Source organism: Balaenoptera acutorostrata, chromosome 17 (genome assembly GCF_949987535.1).
Source record: "Balaenoptera acutorostrata chromosome 17, mBalAcu1.1, whole genome shotgun sequence".
In the NCBI taxonomy this organism is placed as follows: domain Eukaryota; kingdom Metazoa; phylum Chordata; class Mammalia; order Artiodactyla; family Balaenopteridae; genus Balaenoptera; species Balaenoptera acutorostrata.
Genome location: NC_080080.1, coordinates 35,499,532 through 35,521,912, shown reverse-complemented (window position 1 = coordinate 35,521,912; position 22,381 = coordinate 35,499,532). Strand labels below are relative to the sequence as shown.

General features: G+C 41.6%; 1 protein-coding gene across 3 annotated transcripts in view; it reads left to right on the top strand.

Annotated features, from left to right (window-relative positions):
- The first annotated feature begins 5,735 nt into the window (after positions 1-5,735).
- GRHL2 (grainyhead like transcription factor 2) overlaps positions 5,736-22,381 on the top strand; it is a 166,851-nt gene continuing 150,205 nt past the window's right edge. For all 3 annotated transcript variants that reach the window (XR_450244.2, XM_007173397.2, XM_007173396.2), the window contains exon 1: positions 5,736-6,010. Coding sequence is in view for 2 of the 3 variants with exons in the window: in XM_007173397.2 (XP_007173459.2) it covers positions 5,991-6,010 (20 nt within the window). In the remaining variant the exon portion in view is untranslated. The remainder of the gene's footprint in view (positions 6,011-22,381) is intronic.

Genomic DNA, 22,381 nt, shown 5'->3' with positions numbered 1-22,381 from the left:
CCCCTATTCCCTGAGATGCAACAATATTGCTATTAGGCCAATTAATAACCCTACAGTGGCCTCTAAGTGTTCAAGTGAAAGGACAAGTCACACATCTCTCACTTTAAATCAAAAGCTGAAAATTATTAAGCTCAGTGAGGAAGGCATGTAGAAAGCTGAGTCAGGCCAAAAGCTAGCCCTCTTGTGCCGAACAGTTAGCCAAGTTGTGAATGCAAAGAAAAAGTTCTTGAAGGAAATTAAAAGTGCTACTCCAGTGAACACATGAATGGCAAGAAAGTGGAACAAAATTATTACTGATATGCAGAAAGTTTTAGTGGTCTGCATAGAAGATCAAACCAGCCACAACATTCCCTTAAGCCAAAGCCTAATCCAGAGCAAGGCCCTAATTCTCTTCAATTCTATGAAGGCTGAGATAGGTGAAGAAGCTGCAGAAGAAAAGTTTGAAGCTAGCAGAGTTGGTTCATGAACTTTAAGGAAAGAAGCCATCTCTGTAACATAAAAGTGCAAGGTGAAGCAGCAAGTGCTGATGTAGAAGCTGCAGCAAGTTATCCAGAAGATCTAGCTAAAATAATTTTTTAATAAATTTATTTATTTATTTATTTATTATTTTTTTTCTTTTTGGCTGCGTTGGGTCTTTGTTGCGTGCGGGCTTTCTCTAGTTGTGGCGAGCGGGGGCTACTCTTCTTTGTGGTGCATGGGCTTCTCGTTGCAGTGGCTTCTCTTGTTGTGGAGCACGGGCTCTAGGTGTGCGGGCTTCAGTAGTTGTGGCACACGGGCTTAGTTGCTCTGTGACATGTGATATCTTCCCGGACCAGGGCTCAAACCCGTGTCACCTGCATTGGCAGGTGGGTTCTTAACCACTGCGCCATCAGGGAAGTCCCTCTAGCTAAGATAATTAATGAAGGTAGCTACACTAAACATCAAACTTTCAAGGTAGATGAAAAAGCCTTGTATTGGAAGAAGATGTCATCCAGAACTTTCATAGCTAGAGAGAAGTCAACGCCTGGCTTCAAAGGCTGACTCTCTTAATAGAGGCTAATGCAGCTGGTGACTTGAAGTTGAAGCCAATGCTCATCTACCATTCTGAAAATCCTAGGGCCCTATGCTAAATCTCTGACTGTGCTTGATAAATGGATTAACAAAGCCTGTATGACAGCATATGTGTTTATAGCCTGGTTGATTGAATGTTTAAGTCACTGTTGAGACCTACTGCTCAGAAAAAAAAAGATTCATTTCAAAATATCGATGCTCACTGAAAATGCACCTGGTTACCCAAGAGCTCTGATGGAGATGTACAATGAGATAAATGTTGTTTCATGCCTGCTAACACAACATCCATTCCACAGCCTATGGATCAAGGAGTCATCTCAGCTTTCAAGTCTTACTATTTAAGAAGTACATTTCATAAGGCTATAGCTGTCACAGACAATGATTCCTCTGATGAATCTGGACAAAGTAAATTGAAAATCTTCTGGAAAGGATTCATCATTCTAGATGCCATTAAGAACATTCATAATGAGGTGACTCATGGAAAGAGGTCAAAATATCAACGTTATCAGGAGTTGGGAAGAAGTTGCTTTCAATCCCCATGAATGACTTTGAGGGGTTCAAGATTTCATTGGAGGAAGTAACTGCAGATGTGGTAGAAATAGCAAGAGAGCTAGAAATAGAAGTAGAGCCTGATGATGTGACTGAATTGCTGCAATCTGATGATAAAACTTTCATGAATGCTGAGTTGACCAAAGAAAGTGGTTTCTTGAGATGGAATCTACTCCCGGTGAAGATTCTATGAAGACTGTTAAAATGAGAGAGAGAAGTACATTCTCATGATGGGTGTGGCAGGGTTTCATAGTCACTTACAACTCTTTTGCCAAAAGAATCAAAACAATTGGGTAACAGAGGTAATTGCATGGTCAATGATTTTAAATGGTCCACGGAGGACCTTATCCTTCACAAACTAACCAATCAATGTCGCAGTAGGTAGCCAATCAGGGGATACTAAGTGATGCAGTCAAAGTTGAGTTATTAGATATTGGAGAGGAAGAAAGGAATCTTGGCCACCATTGACCAAAAAAAGGAAAGGGTTGCCCACAAATTCTGGTTTTGTTTGCACAAACAAATCTGGGACAGTTTGGTAAAAGCTTTTGGATAGTTTTGGAAATGGCTTCCCATTAAAGATGGCAGATTGGCCCATACTTGTTTATGTTCATTGTCTCCTGAAAAGGACAGTAAAGGAACATAAAAGGATAAATCCACAGGGACAAAGAGGATGGAGGTGGGGTCATCTGCAAAGGATATATTTCAACACATTTCTGGAAGATGGTCTGGATGGAAGAGTGGAAACTGTTTTGTTTTGGGTTTTTTTTAATTAATTAATTAATTTATTTATTTATTTTTGGCTGGGTTGGGTCTTCGTTGCTGCGCGCAGGCTTTCTCTGGTTGAGGCGAGCGGGGTTACTCTTTGTTGCGGTGCGCGGGCTTCTCATTGTGGTGGCTCCTCTTGTTGCAGAGCACAGGTTCTAGGCACGCAGCCTTCAGTAGTTGTGGCACATGGGCTTCAGTAGTTGTGGCGTGTGGGCTCTAGAGCGCAGGCTCAGTAGTTGTGGTGCAGGGGCTTAGTTGCTCCGCGGCATGTGGGATCTTCCCGGACCACGGCTCGAACCCGTGTCCCCTGCATTAGCAGGCGGATTCTTAACCACTGTGCCACCAGGGAAGCCCTGGAAACTGGTTTAACAGAACATCGGAAGCTACTCTAATGTCATCCTAGAGGTCAGTAAAGAAACAGCCCAAGAGATTATTCTATAAAACACCAGATAGGTCTGGGTCTTGGAGATGCCAGAGATCATGAGAGAGAGAGATGTTGATGAGAGGTCTCAGGATCCCAGAAGTGAGGGAGAGGTGACAGGTCGAGAGCTGAGTGAATGTGGGTATTTGGAGTTGTTAGATCCTCAGCTCAGGTGCCCTGTGCCACTTCTTGGAGCCAGGTGATTACAACTCCAGCAGGAAAAACAGGAGAGAGGCTTGTGCATCAGGCAGAAAGAAGGGCAGGAGTAAGGCACCTACAGGAAAGAAAGAAGGAGAAACTGCATACCGAGCAGAGACCCATCTGGATCCCTTCTCCTGAACTGCTTTGAGAATACTGGCAGCCAGGTGAGTTTTCCCTCAGGCAAGAGATAGCAGATACTTCTCTTGAGATGCTTAAGAGCCCAGAAGAAAAGACCTCTAGTTTCTGATATTTGGGGGATCTTCCTAAGGAAAGGTGAACTTTTTATCTGATCACCACACAACGAGCCCACCAATAAGCAAGCACACTCCCTCCCACCCCTATATGTAGTTTCCAGTGGGGTTTTATGACCTCATTCTTAAGTAAGAAGGGAGAGTCAAAGGTTTGCAAACATTTGATGAAAGCCTCCAACATGATGAAATTTCAGAATATTAGGTAACCAAGGCACATAATCATGAAATTTCAGAATATTAGAAATAAAGAGATTATTCTATACGTTTTTAGAAAGAAAAATTCCAGATCACAAAGGAATGGGAATCAAGATGACATCCGAATTCTCAATGGCAACATTGGATGCTAGAAGATAAAAGAGCAATTTTTATGAACTTATGAATGAAATATTTCAACTTAGAATTCTACACTTGGTCAAACTCTTTAAAAAGTAAGAGTTGAATAAAGACATTTAAAATTTTACCTTCTGTACCCATTCTTGGGCTATTACTGGAACATATGCCATGGAAAATGAAGCAGCAAACAAAGATAAAAGGCACAGGACAGAGAAATGTGGTTCTTACTCTGGAGATGTCCCAGGATGACAACTGAGTAGCAGGTCCAGAGAGGAAATTATCTCCATTGGAAGAGAAGGACAGTGGACTTTGGAGGGATGTTTCCGGTGGGGGGGGGCGGGGGGGGGAATGGGATTGATTGTTTGATCATTTGGAAAATAAATGTGACAGTTATTTGATAGACATGTTGTAGAAAAAATATCAGGTTGGAAACATCACAAACTGAGTAAACAGATAAAAGGTTTTTATAAGAAAGAAAACAACCATAGTTGCTCTATTGTGACTAGTATTTGCACAGTCACTGACTACTTGCTATCCCTAAACTGTGAAAGAGATATATTGGATGAATGGTGGAAGATGAAACTAGATGGGGTTTGATAGAGTTAAGTCCTTATCTAAGGCAACAGGTGGACAAAGCACATCATCTAAATAGATAAATCAAGGGATAGCTGTGTAAATTATTTAGAAATAGGAAGGTAATGACAGAATAGATAGCTAAAAGTGGAATTTGGTAGCCTCTAGACAGGAGGTTAAGAAGGCAGAGGAGAGGTGGGTACTGCATTATCTTGAAGTATCGTATTATCTTTAAAAAGTAAGCGTGTGTGCTTATACTGTCTTTAAAAAGTAAGAAAAAATTTTGAAATTCATTTGTTGAGAATGAAACACAGAACAGCCAAACCTTGTCTCATAATGTAATTTTCATTATGATCCATACAGGTTAAAATAGAAGTTGTTTCATCTCTGTCAATGTAGTATTAATTCGAAATAAATCATGATAAGCTTTCCATGCCCTCTTTATTTCTACAATTCATATGCATGGGCTAGATTCCTGTCGGAACTTCCACAGATACTCATTGGAAGTAGTGGTTATAAATTACACGTTTGCAAATTCGTTGTTCCCAACCAGGAGAAACAAAACTGCAAAAAAGTCAGTTTCATTCTGAATTGTTTACTTGGCAACCATATTAAGCTGGAAGGATAAATCTCCTTTGTAATCGCTGCTTCTATTGAATTACAATGTAAATGTTGACGCTTGCCTGGAAACGTCAAATGACAACAGGTTTATGGGAGGGATTCAGTGGTTTGCAGCTCTGGAATCCCAGGCTGCCGAGTTAAGATGGAAGAGGTGTGCCTGAGCCATATTAGCGTCTGTTCGACCACATTTCTTCAGCCCATCAAAACCACGCCACTCCCTATCCGTCTAGGTCATGAAAGGATGCTCACCTATTTGTAAATCTAGTAATCTATCGTATCTGTTACACATCGGGACACAAAAAGTGTTTGTTGTGGATAAGTATGTTAAAAATGCAATTACGTAACAGACTCGGCGATCTTTGTGTTTTTCTCCTCCTCTGAGCACAACATACACTTTAGTCCCGTACTCTTCCGACACTGTCAAACAGTCCTCTTAATGCGGGTATTAAAAGCCTTGTGGTGGTGCGGTGCATTTGATTCCGGTTGGCTTGGGATCCCCGAGTTCAGCTCTCCTTAGTCCTTCCGTTTGACCCACAATCCCTAGTGGTTGCAGGTGTTGCTTTTTTTCCTGTTAACTTCTCTCCCTCAATCCCCCCCCACCCCCCCGCCAAACCCCCAACCCCCCTTCCCAGGCCGGCCTCCGGGAAGAAGGGAAACGTAGCATGAAGTCTACTCGAAGCACTGACCCTCAGCTCCCACGGGCTGCCGCAGAGCTGCAAGCGTGCCGCCGCTGCTCTCAGGTAAACTTCGGAGTGAGTTACCTGCACTTGGAGAAGGGCCTTACCTGAGCGCGCCTCTGCCAATGGCAGCGCACCTGAGGGAGCCCCGCAGCCAATCACCGCGCAGCTCGTCCCTCGGGCTTGTACCCTTTAGTGAAAGAATTCAGCTCCTTGCGAGAAAGTTACCTGTGGCCGCCCAAGTCCGCCACTTTGTGCTCTGTGGCTACCCACTGCCACGATCCGGGAGGACTCCGCGCCGCCCGGCCGCCTCCGAGCTCGGGCCCCATGTGAGGGGGGCCCCCCCTTATCCCACCTTTCCGGCTAGGTGAGGGCGCGAGCGGGCGAGCGAGCGAGAGTGGTGAGGGGGGACGGAAAAGCAGAATTACCTGTAGCTCTTGTTCTGCCATCTCGGCGCTCTCACACACCTTCACCTGCACAGACTTGAAAGTCCAGTTTCACCAGAGGCTGAGGCTCCAGGAAAAGGGGAGCGAGTTCATTGGATCAAACATGTCACAAGAGTCGGACAAGTAAGTGGATCACACGCGCCGGCTGCTGCTACTACCACTTTGGGCTGATGGCAACTGGTTTGTTATGTTTTTTGGTTTTTGGTTTTTTTTTTTTTTTTTTAGGTTGCTATTGTTGGTTTTTTTTTTTTTTTTCCTTCTTTCTTTTTTCTTTTTCTTTTTGGTGTATCCAGACTTTTCCAGATTATGTTTCTACCCTGGTTAAGGGGAGACACCCTGCAAGAATATGAATGTTTAATACCCCCTTTGGGCCTTGATAGTAAAAGTAGGTTTTCCTCTTTCCTTCCTCCCTTACGAATGATCTCAGCCCCGGTCTCCCAGGACGAATCCTTGTATATTGGCAGAGGTTTTGGTAGAAGAGGGCGGGAGGCCTGTTATTCTCCCTCTCTTTTAGTTGCTCCCACCGCTTCAGGCTCTTAGTGCCATTTGGAAATTCAGCTGAGTTCCTTCGATTAGCCCAAAGGGCCTGCTGGAAAAGCGGGTCTTGGCGGCTTTTGTGCGAGCGCAACAAAGAGCCTTTATCCTGAAGCAGAAACGGCCATCTTCCCGCACCGGGCCGGATGGTGTGCGTGTGCGCGCCCGCGTGTGCGCCCCCGACGGGAGGCGAGGTGCCGGGCGGCCCGGGTCTCGGGGGCCGCGGAGGCCGCCCCCACCGCTGTGCCTCCGCCCCCTCCCGCCCGCCCCCGAATGGCTTGGCCATCTTACGCAGGTGCGGGAGGACTGGACCTTTCGGGAACGAGGGGGATTGATTTGAGGCCCGAGTTTGCGCCACGGTCAGGCGCTACGGGGCGCCTGCAACTTATCGAGTCAGCCCCGCCCGGACAGCCTCCGCGGCCCCGCGAGCTCGCCGCCCTCCGAGGCCCGGCCGGCCCAGGCGCCCCGCTCCGGAGGCCGCCACCTCGGGCGTGGCTAGCGGGACGGAGCGAGTGCGCCGGGGCCTCCCTAGGCGACTCTCGCCTGAAAAGGCGGGGAGCCCGGCTTCCCGCGCCTCCTAAGGCCAGCCGGGGGGCGCGTGCGCCCCGTCCGGGACGGGAACTCTAGCCGCGCCGGGGCTCGGCAGCCTGAGCCGCGGGGCGCCGGGCCCGGGTCCCGTCTCGTCCAGGCGGCCGCCCAGCAGGCCTGGCCCCCGCCTCCCGGCCGGCTTTGTGCTGCCAGGGGGAGGTGGGGCGGAGGGCGGGAGCGAGCGGGGGCCGGAGGTGGGTCCCGCGGCCCTGCCCGGGATTCGGTGGCGACGCTGCCTTCCCCCTCCAGGCGGGCGCGTCCTGGGCTGGGAACGGGCTGCGTCCTATCGGGAGTGCGTGGAGGCCACCTTTCCGCTTTTCCTGGTCGCTTTACCCCGGCGGTGCGGCCACGCCAAGGAGACCTTCCTCAGGGCGTTTCCACGGGGGGGGGGGGGTGCTGCCGGCGCCTCTTCTGGAGAAGTGGCCTGGGACCCGTCCCAAACCGAGGGACCCTGAGGGGGGCAGCGGGAATGCCTTGTGGACCTGTCCAGGGATGGAGGGGACCATCCTCAAAGTTAAGCCCCGGGTAGGGTAGGTGTAGCTAACGTTACAGGCTATCATACTTAAGAAAAACTACCAGATATTAGTACCACTTTGCCCACTAATGAAAAATTAAGTGCGAGCTACACACCGGAGGGGAGGACCTAGTCACAATACAAACACGGGACGAGGTCGGGAGCAGGGGTGGGACTGGGAAAGTGTGGGATTGCTTGAGTGTACCCCCGCTCCCACCCCAAATTCTCTCTGTAGCCTTTAAGAACTCACTACTCGAGTTTGAAAACTTAAGTAGCCAAAAGCCGAGATGGCAGCACGGTTTTTTTGTTTTGATCTTCGTGTCAAAAATGGTTGCAAATCTAGTGAATATTGGATAAGTCTTATTGTAATTCCTTAATTAAATCACACGATTAACATTCGGTTGCACCACTTCGTTTTGTGATACAACGGGACTCGAATTTAGAATGAAAACGGATTGGCTTTTATTTTAACCGATTGTACTTAGCACCAATGAAGATAATTTATTTAGTATTGAAAATAAGTTCTAATATAGTCAATATTGTGTTAACTTTGGTGACGGATTGTAACTAGATTTATTTTGCGGATCGTTTCGTGACCTATATAGACATCAAATCACTATGTTGTACACTTGAAAATAATATTTGAATGTGAATTATACTTCCATTAAAAATAAATTTAAAGAAAGAAAATAAGTTCGGAACACTAGCAATCTAGTTCACTGCAATACATTACCTAATTTTTATGGGTAATAACTATCTAGGGTTATGTATACTTACATTTAATGAAAGTAACTTTTATCTAGTGATGGTTTCCAAGACTTCATTTTGTTTCCTGGGAAAAGTAATACTAACAATACCCCAAAGAGACTGTTGAACCCCATTTACGTCTCTTTGCTTAGACCATGGAGAAATGCTTGAAATTAATAAATAATTTTTGGATCATTTTTGCAGATTCTAGCCTAGTTTTCTTAATGGCTGGCTGGCAGGGGTGGGCCCAGGTTTTATGAGCTTGAAGCTTATGCAATTGTGTTAGGTGGAGTAGGGGTGAGGGCTCTAAAAAAAAAAAAAAGAACATGTGAGCCTGTTTCTGGAGCTTCCTGCCAGAGCAAACGGGAGTTCTGGAGCTTGAACTTTATCAACTTTTCAGTAAATCCCTGTAGGAGGCTTGTCTGTATTTTCTGGAACTAACCTAAAAGAATACACAAAGGACTTTTTTTTTCTATAAACCCATCAAAGTGTAGGCAAGCTTTTGGATAGCATACGAAGATAATTCCAGTTAGCAAGTCTGGACTGAAGTACCATCATCTTTTTTATAGTTGTGAACTTTTCAGATTGACACGATCTGCTTTTTATGTTCTGCAATGTTGATGCTATCGCTATTTAAAACAAAGTATTTTTAGGACAGTTTGTCTTTGTACATATTTAGAATTTTTCTACTCCCCCTTTCTAACATTTTATGAAGATTTATGATCTTTGTCAACAAGCATGTGTATTCTAGCAGCCCAATGATAGATTTAGAAACTCTTATTTTACTGCCAAAATATTCAGAATATATATATATGATTTATTTGAAACTCACAGGTGTTTTTCATTACCTATATGTGTTTTCTGATTACCTACCATTTGCAACACATTCAGATAGGTATTATAGGAGAATAAAAAGACATATAAAGTGGGCCATGTCCTCAAGGGACTTACACTCTAGCGGAAGATGAAACAGGAACAGATATTACATAAATCCCCCTTCTCCCTACCCACCCCACTTTTGCCTTAGGACAATTACCTTTAGTCATTCTGTGTGTTTTATCTTAAGGAGTCCAGCCATTATTCTAAAAAGGAAAATGTCCAAAGTTATAGATACTTCATGTGGGTAGCATTTCAAGTAATGGGATGAAATATTTTAATTAATCTTTCTACTCTTTAGTTTTATAAATGGATATGTTTCCATGTAGCTATATAATTTTTTTTCTTTTTTTTGGCCACGCCACACAGCTTGTGGGATCTTAGTTCCCCAACCAGGGATTGAACCCGGGCCACAGCAGTGAAAAAGCATGGAGTCCTAACCATTGGACCACCAGGGAGTTCCCTATATTATCTTTTTTTTTTTTTTTTTTTTTTTTTTTCATTAAATGCACACTTTACTATCAAGAAACAATTATGTACAATCACTATAAGTTCTTCTCAAACTTGTATAAAGTTTACCTTAATTAAACTTAAATGGCTAATTAAATAATACGTATCCTATATTGTCTTTTAAGATCACCAGTACTGAGTTAATCATATCTTCCTCAAAGCAATAAAAATACCCACTCATTTATTCAACAAATAAATCTTGAGTGCCACTATATACTGAGCATTGATCCTGGCATTGAGATTCATTAGCAAATAGAACAAACTCCCTGCCATTGTGGTGCTACCATTGTAGTGCCAGGAAACAGTAAATCAGTAAAGAAGGAAATACATAACAAGTTAGATGATGATAAATGCTACAAAGGAAAGCAAAGCAGGCTAATGGGATTGAGAATAACGGGGAATTATTTTATATAAGGTGGTCAGGGATGGCCTCTCTGATGAGATGACCTTTGAGCAGAAACCTGAAGTGAGATCAAGCACTGAAGATACTTGGGATAAGAGTGTTACAGGCAGATGGATGAGCAAGTGCAAAGACCCTGAGGTGGGAGAGTACTTAGCATATTCTAGGATCAGAAAGGAGCCCAGTGTGGGTGAATCAGAGACTTAGAGAGACAGCGGTCCCATTAAGTAAACTAAGATAATCAATTCTCTACTTAATAGTCCAGATACTCGTACACTCAAAACCAGACAACATTATACTTATAAATGGTCCTGGCAGTCAAGAGGGGAGTAAATAAAGAATCAGCTAATAGTGTCAGTCTTGTTTCTTTCCCCAGGTATCACCAGTTTAATGGCTAGAGTCCAGCGTTCTCTTCCCTACAATGGATCAAATCTTGCACGCTTCTTAATTTAGAGATGAAAAAAATGCATACATACTGGATGACCCCTGGGAATTAGAACTGAAGAAGAGGGACCAACATGGTGTTTGCTCTGACACTCATACCTGTCTAAACCTCTTAATTTAACCTGCCACCCTTCCTAGCTATCTCAACCCTAAATTAGCCTCCAGTTTGCTCTTTTTTTCTCTCATCCGCATTCAATTTCTGCAAACTTGTATCCATCAGAAAACAGACTGGGCCACTGTGTTTGGAAGTGAGACATTGCAAACAGTGTGCTTTGTTTAGTTTTGCATCTTCAGTGAAATAAACTAATGTACAGGCAAAATTAACTTACCTGAAAAATAAGAAAATGCTAGACAACAATATAGAAGTCTGGACTGATTGAAAAAAAAGGTTGAAGATAATTATGTATGTGCTTAGTAATAGGAATGTCCATAGGCATTCTTTAAGTCACTGCAACACACTCATCTGATTACAAAAATATATCACCTGAGGCACTTGGTAAAACTACACTCCCTGTGCCCCACCCCAGAGCTATGGAATCAGATTCTCCGGAGAGGGGCCGGGGCATCTGCATTGGGTTTTACTTAGCAAAATAATGCTTTAAGTGAGTACTTTACATAATAACTTCAATTTATATATACCTTCTCAGTTACATAATAACTTCAATTTATATATACCTTCTCAGCATATAAGTGAAATGAAACCTGTGGGTTTTATGTTCATTATGCTACTTCTGGATGAGCAGCTTCTGATATTTTAACTAGGGTTTAAGAGTTCTTAGGCCTTCTCTCAATATTGTTTACTTTCAATGTGTTGCTGAACTGTCCCTTCTGGAAGAATGGGATCCTTTTGACAAGTCATATATTTCCAGAGCTGCTAAACACCTGATTTGGAGTGATGTCACCCATGTGGCCTTCTGCCAGGCCCAAAGTTAAAAGGTCAAACTCAGATTTTAGGCTGGATCCCACTCACTAGGGAGCTGGGTTGGAGTTAGAAGGCCAAACTTGTCCTTCCATAGTTTTACATTAGAAGATAAAATTCATGTTCATTTTTCTGGGCACAGTTATTTCATTGAATTTAGATTCTATTTTGTAGCACAAAGTCAAAGATAACGAGTTCTGATCTGTACAATCTGATGCTGGTCCTTGGTGAAATATTTAATGCGATGATGGTTGCAGTCTCATTTCTAGGGCTAATGGTAGCTTTAAGTATTACCCTAACAAGATGGTACTAGGCTTTCTGTTGATCTGTAATTAGGTCCTGTTTTAAACCAACCGCAGAGACTAGGCCACCCAAATGGACCCAGTGCCATCTGATTTAAGGAGGATTAAAAGTAGTGAGGTGGATGGACCTAGAGTCTGTCATACAGAGTGAAGTAAGTCAGAAAGAGAAAAACAAATACCGTATGCTAACACATATATATGGAATCTAAGAAAAAAAAAAAAAAGGTCATGAAGAACCTAGGGGCAGGACAGGAATAAAGACGCAGACCTACTAGAGAATGGACTTGAGGATACGGGGAGGGGGAAGGGTAAGCTGGGATGAAGTGAGAGAGTGGCATGGACATATATACACTACCAAATGTAAAATAGATAGCTAGTGGGAAGCAGCCGCATAGCACAGGGCATAGCACAGGGAGGTCAGCTCGGTGCTTCGTGACCACCTAGAGGGGTGGGATAGGGATGGTGGGAGGGAGGGAGATGCAAGAGGGAAGAGATATGGGAACATATGTATATGTATAACTGATTCACTTTGTTATAAAGCAGAAACTAACACACCATTGTAAAGCAATTATACTCCAATAAAGATGTTAAAAAAAAAAAAAAGTAAGTGCTGGAGCAGTGATGCAGAGCTGTATCCAGCAATTTCTACTATACTCTGCAAAGTCAAACAGAGCATTTATACATATGGCCAAGTAAGTCAAACATACATAGAAACATTTATACAACACCACCACCCAAGAACCCCAAGAAGTATTTGTTTGAAATCTATAGATAATTTAAACAAGATTATTATTTTGATGTTAGGTTATTAAATGTAGGTTTTTTTTAAAGACTTAGGTAACTCAAGCAAATGCTTTGGTTCCTCTCTGTGACTTTGATACAACCAGGCATACATTTCAGGTTAAAAAATAAACAATTTGGTTAAATTTTATTTTCCCTCTTATTTCGTCCTTAGTCTGAAACAACATTTTTTTCCCCTCTTTCCCTCCCTCCCTCCCTCCCTTCTTTCCCTCCTTGGTCTGTCTCCTGATGCCACTTTGCTGATTTTTTTCCCTCCCATATTACTTGATAGGAATTGACACGTGCACTTCCTCCATGCAGAGATATCAATATGAATCTGATTTTAGGTGTTCTTTTAGTCAGTGAACTTTGCTGTGTTCTCTTAGGACTTATAGCAGCAGCAACCCATTCTTGTTACCTGAGCCAAGAGTTAAGATGATGGCAGCAAGGGATGGTGCCTTATCTAATTCAAGTCAACTGAGTTTAACCTTGGAAAATGTTTACTTTTAAGTTCTTCTTAGTATAAGGCAAGCCTTGTCCTAAATTAGTCCTCACCCATGATCCCTGGTATTCACTTTGGGGTGCAGGCACTCTCTTCCTTTTCAAAAGGTGTTCAAGGATTCCTGCTCAATTATAAAAAGTGAGGTCTAAGCTGAAACAGGGTAGTGATTGGCAAACTCGTCCAGGAAAAATTCCTTAGCGAGCAGCAACAGGCTGAATAGGAATTTCTGCTTTGGCCCAGGAGGATGAGTGGGTTGCTTAGTAACAACAACATACACCTGGGAGTCCCTCAGACAGCTTCACAGGTCTTCAAATTGAAGCCTCCGAAATTCAGATTCACTCCACCTGCCCTGCGTATTTCCATCCATTAGAGAAGTCCTGGCTCCTTGGTTCCATTTTATTTATCCATCCATCCATCCATCCATCCATCCGTCCATCCTCCATCACCAGAAAATTACATTTTATGCTGTAAGTCTTTTAATGGTCTGTGGTAGAAAGGACTGGGTTATAATGGGGGAAGTGGGATAGAAGCAAGGAAGTACTTCTTTAGGGATCTACCCCCAACTCCCACCCCCATTTATACTGGGAAGAGAATTAAGTGTTTTAGCTTGATGTGTTCTGGTGAGTAGCAGGATTAAAGTAATATTATCTTTAAAAACAGCACATTTTGATTTGCTATATAAAATGCCCACCAAGCATACATTTTTAGAGCTCTGTGGAAAGTACTTAAAAAGCTGATACATTTCAGGGGATTTCGATGTACATTTTGAGAATCTGTCGGGGTTATGGAGATTGACCGAGCATTTGAATGGGCATTCAGTGGAAAGCAATCGCTGCCTGTGGCGATGAAGAGCCTTATTTTACTTTGTAATGAACAGGGCAATGAACTTTGTGGGGAGCATTTTTAAAGTGATCTGACTTCACATTCACTCCCAAGGAAATGCTTCCTTTACAAGTGTGAATGCAGACGCCCCCCAGAGCAGAAAGGGAAGCAAGATTCGCCTGTTGCTTCTTTTTATTTTGGCGCCAGCCTTTCGTCCAAATGCTGAATGTACACGTATAACAAACACCCCAGGGCCAGAGTCTCTTTTTTAAGGCTTCTGAATTTAGATCGGGGTTTTAGAAAAGGGGGAAAGGTTGAAGTGAAGGGGAGAAGAATGGAGAAAAGAGAGGAAGAAAAAAGGAGCAGGGAGAAACTATGCTTTAGCCACTGTTGAGTTGCCAGCCTTTTCTCAGTAGTACGAGATTTGCCATGCTCCGGCTGCAGAGCTGGGCTCTAAGAGAGGATGACGTGTGCTGTTTGTCCTCCTGGCAGATTGATTCTGATTTTAACTTGATGCCTTGAATCCTAGATCTAGGACGAGCCTTACAGATCATACAGAGTCTGTGAGTAACCAAGAGTAGGATTTGGAGCTAAAAGTTTGATTTGAGGAAAAAAGTGCCTTACATTCTTTCTTGTGTGTTGCATACTGGGGTTGTATGAATTGAAAATCTGAGGTTTTGATTAATTAAAAAAAATATACTCCGTTTTTTTGGTAGGGAGATTGAGAACAGGGGAGGCATTGCCTATTTGCTTCTTAAAATATGAACAAGAGTATATGAAATACGTGGTTAAGATTCCGACAGCATTACTGTGAGTTAAAGTGGCCTTTCCTTCCCACACTCGCCCCAAATCATTGGTTTTAGTTCTCAGTTCAGTGAGCCTCAGAAAATAACTGCTTTCTGTACTTCTTGGATCTAACTTTTCAAAGCAGCAAGGAACAAAGGTAGCTTTTGCCTCTTTCCTGTATTGCCAATAAGATAATTAACATAAGATCAGAGGGTTTGTCTTTCGTTATTTTTCACCTGTAAAATGAAGTTGAACTAAATGATCTCTGAGGATAATCACCTGCTCCAGCATTCTGTGAGTCTCGTGTTCTCCCTTCCAGTGGGGTCTGGGCTGGTGGCGGCTCACAGAAGGATGATGTCAACAAGATAGGAGAGTACAGGGCACAGAGGGACCTGCTTCTGCTCCAGGCCCCCCTCAAATCATTTTATTTTAGCAAAATAAAAGGTGGTTTAAGATGACAAAGAAACAGACTTCTGGCAGGCGGGAGGAATTCGGAGGGCCACACGGAATTCAGAAGGGCATCTAGGCGGTAAGATCAATGGTTTACTTAGTGGACCCCCTCACAGCCTCACTGGGCTGGTAGATAAAGGTACAAGAAAATCAGATAAAAAACGGCTGGCAGGTACTCTGAGAACCCCCTTCCAGAACAGCACCCAGGAAGTGGTTTACTCTGCGCAGGCTCGTAGAGTGAAAGAGAGGCAGTATTGGAATGGATGGAACATTGAATAAAATTTAGTAAAATGAAAACAGCAGCAAATGGGCCTTCTCTTTCCTCTTCCTGCCCTTTCCCCTATCCTCCTCCCCTCTCTCCCCTCCTCCTCTCTCCCCTCCTCCTCCCCCTTCTCCTCCTTCCTTCTTCCTTCCCCTCCCATGCCCCACTTCCAGATTCCTCGTCCTCTTAATAAAACATAATTCAGGGACACCTACCGTCAACCAGTATTGCCAAGCCAATGGTTTCATAAGTGTTCAGAAAAGGTATTAAATAATATAAGAATAAGAATAGCACCTGCAGATTCACTTAGATTATAAGACAATATACACAGGGAACCCTGCTCAATGTCATGTGGCAGCCTGGATGGGAAGGGAATTTGGGGGAGAATGGATACACGTATATGCATGGCTGAGTCGCTTTGCTCTGCACCTGAAACTATTACAACATTGTTAATCGGCTATACTCCAATATAAAATAAAAAGTTTAAAAAAAAAAGACTATATGATTTCACTCCAGGGCATACAAATGACTATTCATGTAGGTCAGGAATAAAATCTCCTTCTCTGGTATCCTATTGTGTTATAAGATTTAGAAGTCTCTGAAGTCCATTTTCTCTGAAGCCAGTATTGGTACCAGGACAAAATGGATTGAAGCCCCTGGAAGGTTCTCAAGTGGAGGATTTTGATAGGTTAGAAGAGCCTTTAAGTACATTTATGCTTCCTGTGCAGACCACGGTTTTTAGCTTCTTTGGAATCGTGGTGGCTACTTTTAAAACTATGTCTATCTTACATATTTTTGAAAACATTTTAAAAAAGGACAAACGTCTCAATAGAAATACGGTCCACAATCATGAGTAGACAGTTCACAAAAGCTACAAGTGATTAATATACATATAAAATAATATTCAGTTTATTAATAATCCAAGAAATACAGATTACAGAACAGGGAAGCTCAAGGTTTCCCTGTCAAATTGGCCAAGATTAAAAAACTGGGTTTGGGTAAAATACATTTCTAGGAGGATTATACATTATTCCAAACTTTCTGGAAGACAGTTTAGCAAAACTGGTTGAAATGGGCCACCTTCTGACACCTGAATTCCAGTTTTAGGGTTTTATCTTAAGGAAGTAATCAAGGATATTAATTGTAGGAATATTTTTTAAAGTGAAAAGTCAGGAAAGCTCTAAGTGCCCAGGTACACAGGACTGGTTTAGTAAATCACAGTTCAGGGGCAAGCACTATAAATCAGATTACGGAAAAATATTTAATGACAGGAAAAATGTTCATGGTGTATTATGTTAGAAGGTTTACAGGCATAGAAAATAAATAATAAACTATGATAATAAAACCACAATAGGTTAACAGTGGTTTGCTCTCTGCATGGAGAAATTATAGATGCTTTTGTCTCTTATTTGTTCTTCTCTGTATTCTAGTTTGCTGAAGTGAGCTTGTACTGTTCTTGTAATTAGAAAAATTTTAAGGTTATTTAAAAAAAAAAATAGTCATTTGGCCATGGAGATATTTAAAAATAACACACACATAGCCGAAATAAAATGGGAAAGCCTGCCTGCTTGCTTGTTCCTGGTAGAATTCATCTGTTCCCTCCCTCCTGATGCCACTCCGCTCTTCACGGCTGGTATGCCACGTGTGTCTTCTGTACTATGCCTCACTCACCTGTACACTTTTGGGTTAGTGTCTCAACAACCCTGTCTCTTTGGATTTGACCAATTATGAAGTCCACCTGGTTTTCAAAATAGTACACATAGGTGTGGGAGTTTCCAGCCTTTGTATAACTTGCAGCTGGGGGCGTGGGGGGGAGGGGGCGGGGGGAGCGCTGGTGGTGACTAAGCAGAAGAGAAACCTTTTCATCCACTCAGTAGGCTGCATGCGCCTGCGCAGTTTCCCTTGGAGAAAATTCTCTGGAGGCGGGGCTGCCTTCCGTGCCATCTCAGACCTCACCTGAGTGGGTGCTCTTGGGAACGACTCGGTGGTGGGTCCAGTTGTATTTAATCTTTTTTCAGGAATAGGGAGAGCCCGGAATATGACCTCCTTTAAAAACAAAAAGTAGTTGTAGGCACGGTTGAGTTTTTTTTTTTTTTTAACAACAATTTATTTTTTCCATAACATAGACTTGCTTTTCCCTGGAGGGCCAAGCGTGTGAGTCATCTACCTGCTTCTACAAGCTGGTACATAGATCATGCTAGACGCGAGCTGGAGTCTTTTAAGCTGTGTGAGATTGCATCACTGGATTTCCTGCAGGCGTCTTTAATGGAAGCTTTGTCGCAAATGTGAAGTTATTTACTTATCAACCTATCCAAGGAGCATCCACCAGGGAACAAAAAGTACACGATGTGAACTTGGAGGGAGAACGTGGCCTCCCAGAATCACTTAAGTTGCCAAAAATATGTCAGGGAAAAAACGGGGGAGGGGCGAGGTTTAAACAAAAAGGAAATGAACTTTGCTAATGTGAGCAAAACCAAAGCAACGTTAGGTTGTGGGAATCAACACAGAGTTTGTGATTATACTTTTTGGTTGTGGATTCAAAAGTGAAATTTGCAGTTGTCCCCTTCTCTCTCACGCCTACCTGGCTTCCCCTCCCCCATACTTTTCTTCTCATTGTGCAGAAATTCATCAGATCTCAAATACTGTACCTTACATTTTCAAAAATCGTTATCGTTTTTGGTCGTTCAAAGTCTAAATAAAGGTGCATATCCTTGTAGGGCTTGCGAGAAGGAGATTAGGAAGGGCTACAGTTTGTCTTTTTATCCTGTGTTTATCCAATTTCAGTAAACAGCCTGAAAGGTGTGGTTTGTATTCAGCCACGCGAAACCACAAATTTGCTTTTTGAGTTTGCCCACAAATCTTGGGACACAGTTCATTTATCACTCCTAGTATCCTGAAGTTGAATTGGCGGGCGGTTGTACCTGTTTCTCTTCTCTTTTCCTCGTTTAAAAGGCCCACATCCTTTTTTGGGGTTCCTGATCCTTCCTAATTTACAATAAAATACCTATGTGGTCAATACCCAGGGCACATTTAATTACAAGTTGGGAGTTTTTCTCTTGCAACATAACCTACGGTTGGCCAGGTGAACCAAATTGAACATGATATTCTGAGATTTTGTTGTTGTGCCAGATATTCCTGGAATATGGAAGAAATTGAAAATGTTTTTATGAATCTGAGATTTTTATTGTATTTACTGTTTGATGGATTAGTTTATAAATCACAGTTTTGAAGCATTTCTGAATGACCTACCTCACTGTTTTCAATGCTATGCTGGAGGCTGACTTTTGTTGCAACTATTTTATGGTGCAGTTTTGCATTTGCAGTGTGTTTTCTTTTTTAAGCACCATTTCTTGGGGAGGCTTTTTTTCTGATTATGCAGATACTATAAGCTCATGAGAAAAAACTGGAAACTAGAGAAAGGTATATAGAAGAGAAGTCACTCATAATTCCAGGGCCCTAACACTTCATATATTTTCTTACAGTTATGAATGTGGTTATAAAAGAGTGTACAAATTGTAATCTCCCGTTTTTACATCATTCATGCCATTCTGCATTTTCTACTTAGTGCTTTATTATTGGCATTTTACTAGTCTCTTAAGTATACTTCTACATAGCATTTAAAGATGAAATCTATCATCTCCTATTTTTTATGTTTAGGTTGTTTTGCTTTTTCATTATTATAAATCATGCTTGTACATAAATCTTTGTATGTCTGCTTATTACTTTAGAATAAGTTTCTGGAAGTATAAGAACAAAAGATAAATATTTTTAGGTTCTTGATTCATACTTTGAAAATGACTTCTAGATAGGTTGTAAAAATGTATGTTTTCTCCCAGCAGTGTTTGAGAGTGTCTTTCTCACATCTTGTCACCAGTCTATGAGATTTATAATTTTTTGGTCAATTTGAACAGCAAAAAAAGTATATTTTTGTTTTAAATTGCAGTCTGATAATTGATGAGGTTAAACATTGTCTCAGATGTTTATTCGTCATTTAAGTTTCTTTTTTACCGAAGATCTTGTTTTTGCCTTGGCTACTACGTACAGTTATTTTGTTGTGTCCTGGACGAGGGGACCTTGGGGTTCAGATCGAGCTATGCTTCCCTCTGGCCTCTGCCCCGGGGAAAAGGGCACCTTACAACATCTGTACAAATGTACCATATGGGTTAGAAGTGGTCTGTTCTTAATTTTCACTCTTTTTCTTTTTTTTTTGAATTGGGATGCTGATATTTTTATTATTGATTTGTGAGAGCTTTTTACACACCTAAAATTATTAACTGTTTGGTCAAAATTCTGGCTATAGTTTCCTCAAGTTCTTGGTTATCATTTAGTTTCATGATTTAAAAAATATTCAGAGCTTTAGATTTTTTAAAAAATATTTTTAAAATATAAATTTATTTATTTATTTTTGGCTGCATTGGGTCTTCGTTGCTGCACGTGGGCTTTTCTCTAGTTGTGGCGAGCGGGGGCTACTCTTCGTTGTGGTGCGTGGGCTTCTCATTGCGGTGGCTTCTCTTGTTGTGGAGCACGGGCTCTAGGCGCGCGGGCTTCAGTAGTTGTGGCTCGCGGGCTTCAGTAGTTGTGGCTCGCGGGCTCTAGAGTGCAGGCTCAGTAGCTGTGGCACACAGGCTTAGTTGCTTTGCGGCACGTGGGATCTTCCCAGGCCAGGGCTCGAACCCTTGTCCCTTGCATTGGCAGGCGGATTCTTAACCACTACACCACCAGGGAAGTCCCAGAGCTTTAGACTTTTTGATGTCAAATATATTGTTCTTATGCGTAAGAGTACTTTCATTACTTTCAAATGTGGAAAGTTTGAGATCAACCTTTGCGGACTTAACTCATTAAAATTTTTTCCTTTATTTTAGCCTTATTTTTAAGGTTATTTAAAAGGCCCTTTTAAGATGATTAATTCATACTTAATTGTAAAAACATTAGAGAATACAACTACTCTCAAAACTACCACTCAAAGTTATTAATAGTAACACTGCTAACACTCTGACATCTATATTTTTTACTTTTTTCTATGCCTGTACGTACAAATATACTATGTATACAGAGATGAGATAATAATTTATATACTGTTTAGTAACTTATTTTTTAAGTTAATATTGATCATAGCTTTTCATGGTGGTAAATATTTTTAATGGCCCATAGTTTTACATTGAATGGAAATGTCCAGATTAATTTAACCAGTTCCCTGTTGTACATTTAAATTTTTCATGTTTTTTACTATTAAAGTCAATATTTGAATGACTTATAGCTAAATCTTTACACACTTCTTAGTTTTGTCCTTGATATACATTCCAATGAATAGACATCCCTGATCAAAAGCCATCCTCTTTTTAAAGATATTTGGTTCATGTTTCCAAATTGCCATCCAAAACTCCTCTCCTCATTAACACTCCCTTCAACACTGTATCTGAGGGAGGATTTCACCTTCCTTCCCCAGCAATACATATTATCCTCTTTTTCTAAATTGTATTTTTTAATTTATATTTTATTTTATTCTATTTCATTTTAACTTTTTATTGGGGTATAGTTGTTTTACAATGTTGTGTTAGTTTCTACTGTACAGCAAAGTGAATCAGTCATATGTATACATATATCCCCTCTTTTTTGGATTTTCTTCCCATTTAGGTCACCACAGAGCACTAAGCAGAGTTCCCTGTGCTATACAGCAGGTTCTCATTAGTCATCTGTTTTATACATATTAGTGTATATATGTCAATCCCAATCTCCCAATTCATCGCACCCCCCCTTCCCCCCCTTGGTGTCCATACGTTTGTTCTCTACATCTGTGTCTCTATTTTTGCCTTGCAAACAGGTTCATCTGTACCATTTTTCTAGATTCCACATATATGTGTTAATATATGATGTTTGTTTTTCTCTTTCTGACTTACTTCACTTTGTATGACAGTATCTAGGTCCATCCACGTCTCTACAAATGGCCCAATCTTGTGCCTTTTTATGGCTGAGTAATGTTCCAACAATGTATCTGAGGGAGGATTTCACCTTCCTTCCCCAGCAATTCTTACTATCCTCTTTTTTTTAATTTATTTTTTTAAATTGAAGTATAGTTGATTTACAGTGTTGTGTTAGTTTCAGGTGTGCAGCAAAGTGATTCAGTTTTATATATATTCAGTTATATATTCATATATATATATATATATATATATATATATATATATATATACTTTTTTCAGATTCTTTTCCCTTATAGGTTATTACAAAATATTGAGTATAGTTCCCTGTGCTATACAGTAGGTCCTTGTTCGTTATCTATTTTATATATAGTAGTGTGTTTATGTTCTTCTTTTTAGTCTTTGCCAATTTGATAGGGTGAAATGGTAACTTGTTTTGAATTGCATTTCTTTCCATTTACTCAAATTGTATTTTCCCAGGAGAACTTTATGTTTTGTTCTGTTTTCTTAATGTATATATGTAGTATTTTGATATTTTAAAAGCTCTTCTTGGGGTTTTATAGAGAGTTCAGCGTTAGTAAAAAGAGTTTATCGGCAGAAGGCCCAGCCGTGATCTCTTCTCTTGGTACAAGTCATTGCGTCTGAGAACTGTCTCTAATTCACAGCTCCCATCCCTTGCCAATGAAAGCAGTGACCCAGGCCTTCACTCAGGCTCCTTAATCAAAGGCCACAAGTTCAGGGAACTTAGTCAAGGGACAGGGAGCCCATGTCTCCAAGCTGACTGGCGATGACTAAGCTCAGGATGAATACGTCCAAACAACAGATGAGTGGTCGCCATACATACAGATCTCTTCCACTTCATGATTTATTGAGTGCCTACAGGCCAGGCACAGAGCCGGGCACCACGCCAGGCGCGGAGACCACAAAGATTAGACAGACTACTAGTTTAAGGTCTGAGAACCTTAAACAATATAATTAGAAAAAAACGCAATTTATTTTAAAAATGCACATTTACCTTTCATTCTTGAGGTAATTAGTTGTGGGAAAAGTGGAGGCAGGCAGGTCCAAAATCCTGTGAGTCTTCCAATTTTCTGCTTTATTTTGATTTGAAAAGATCTTCCACTATTTTTCATTTCTCAG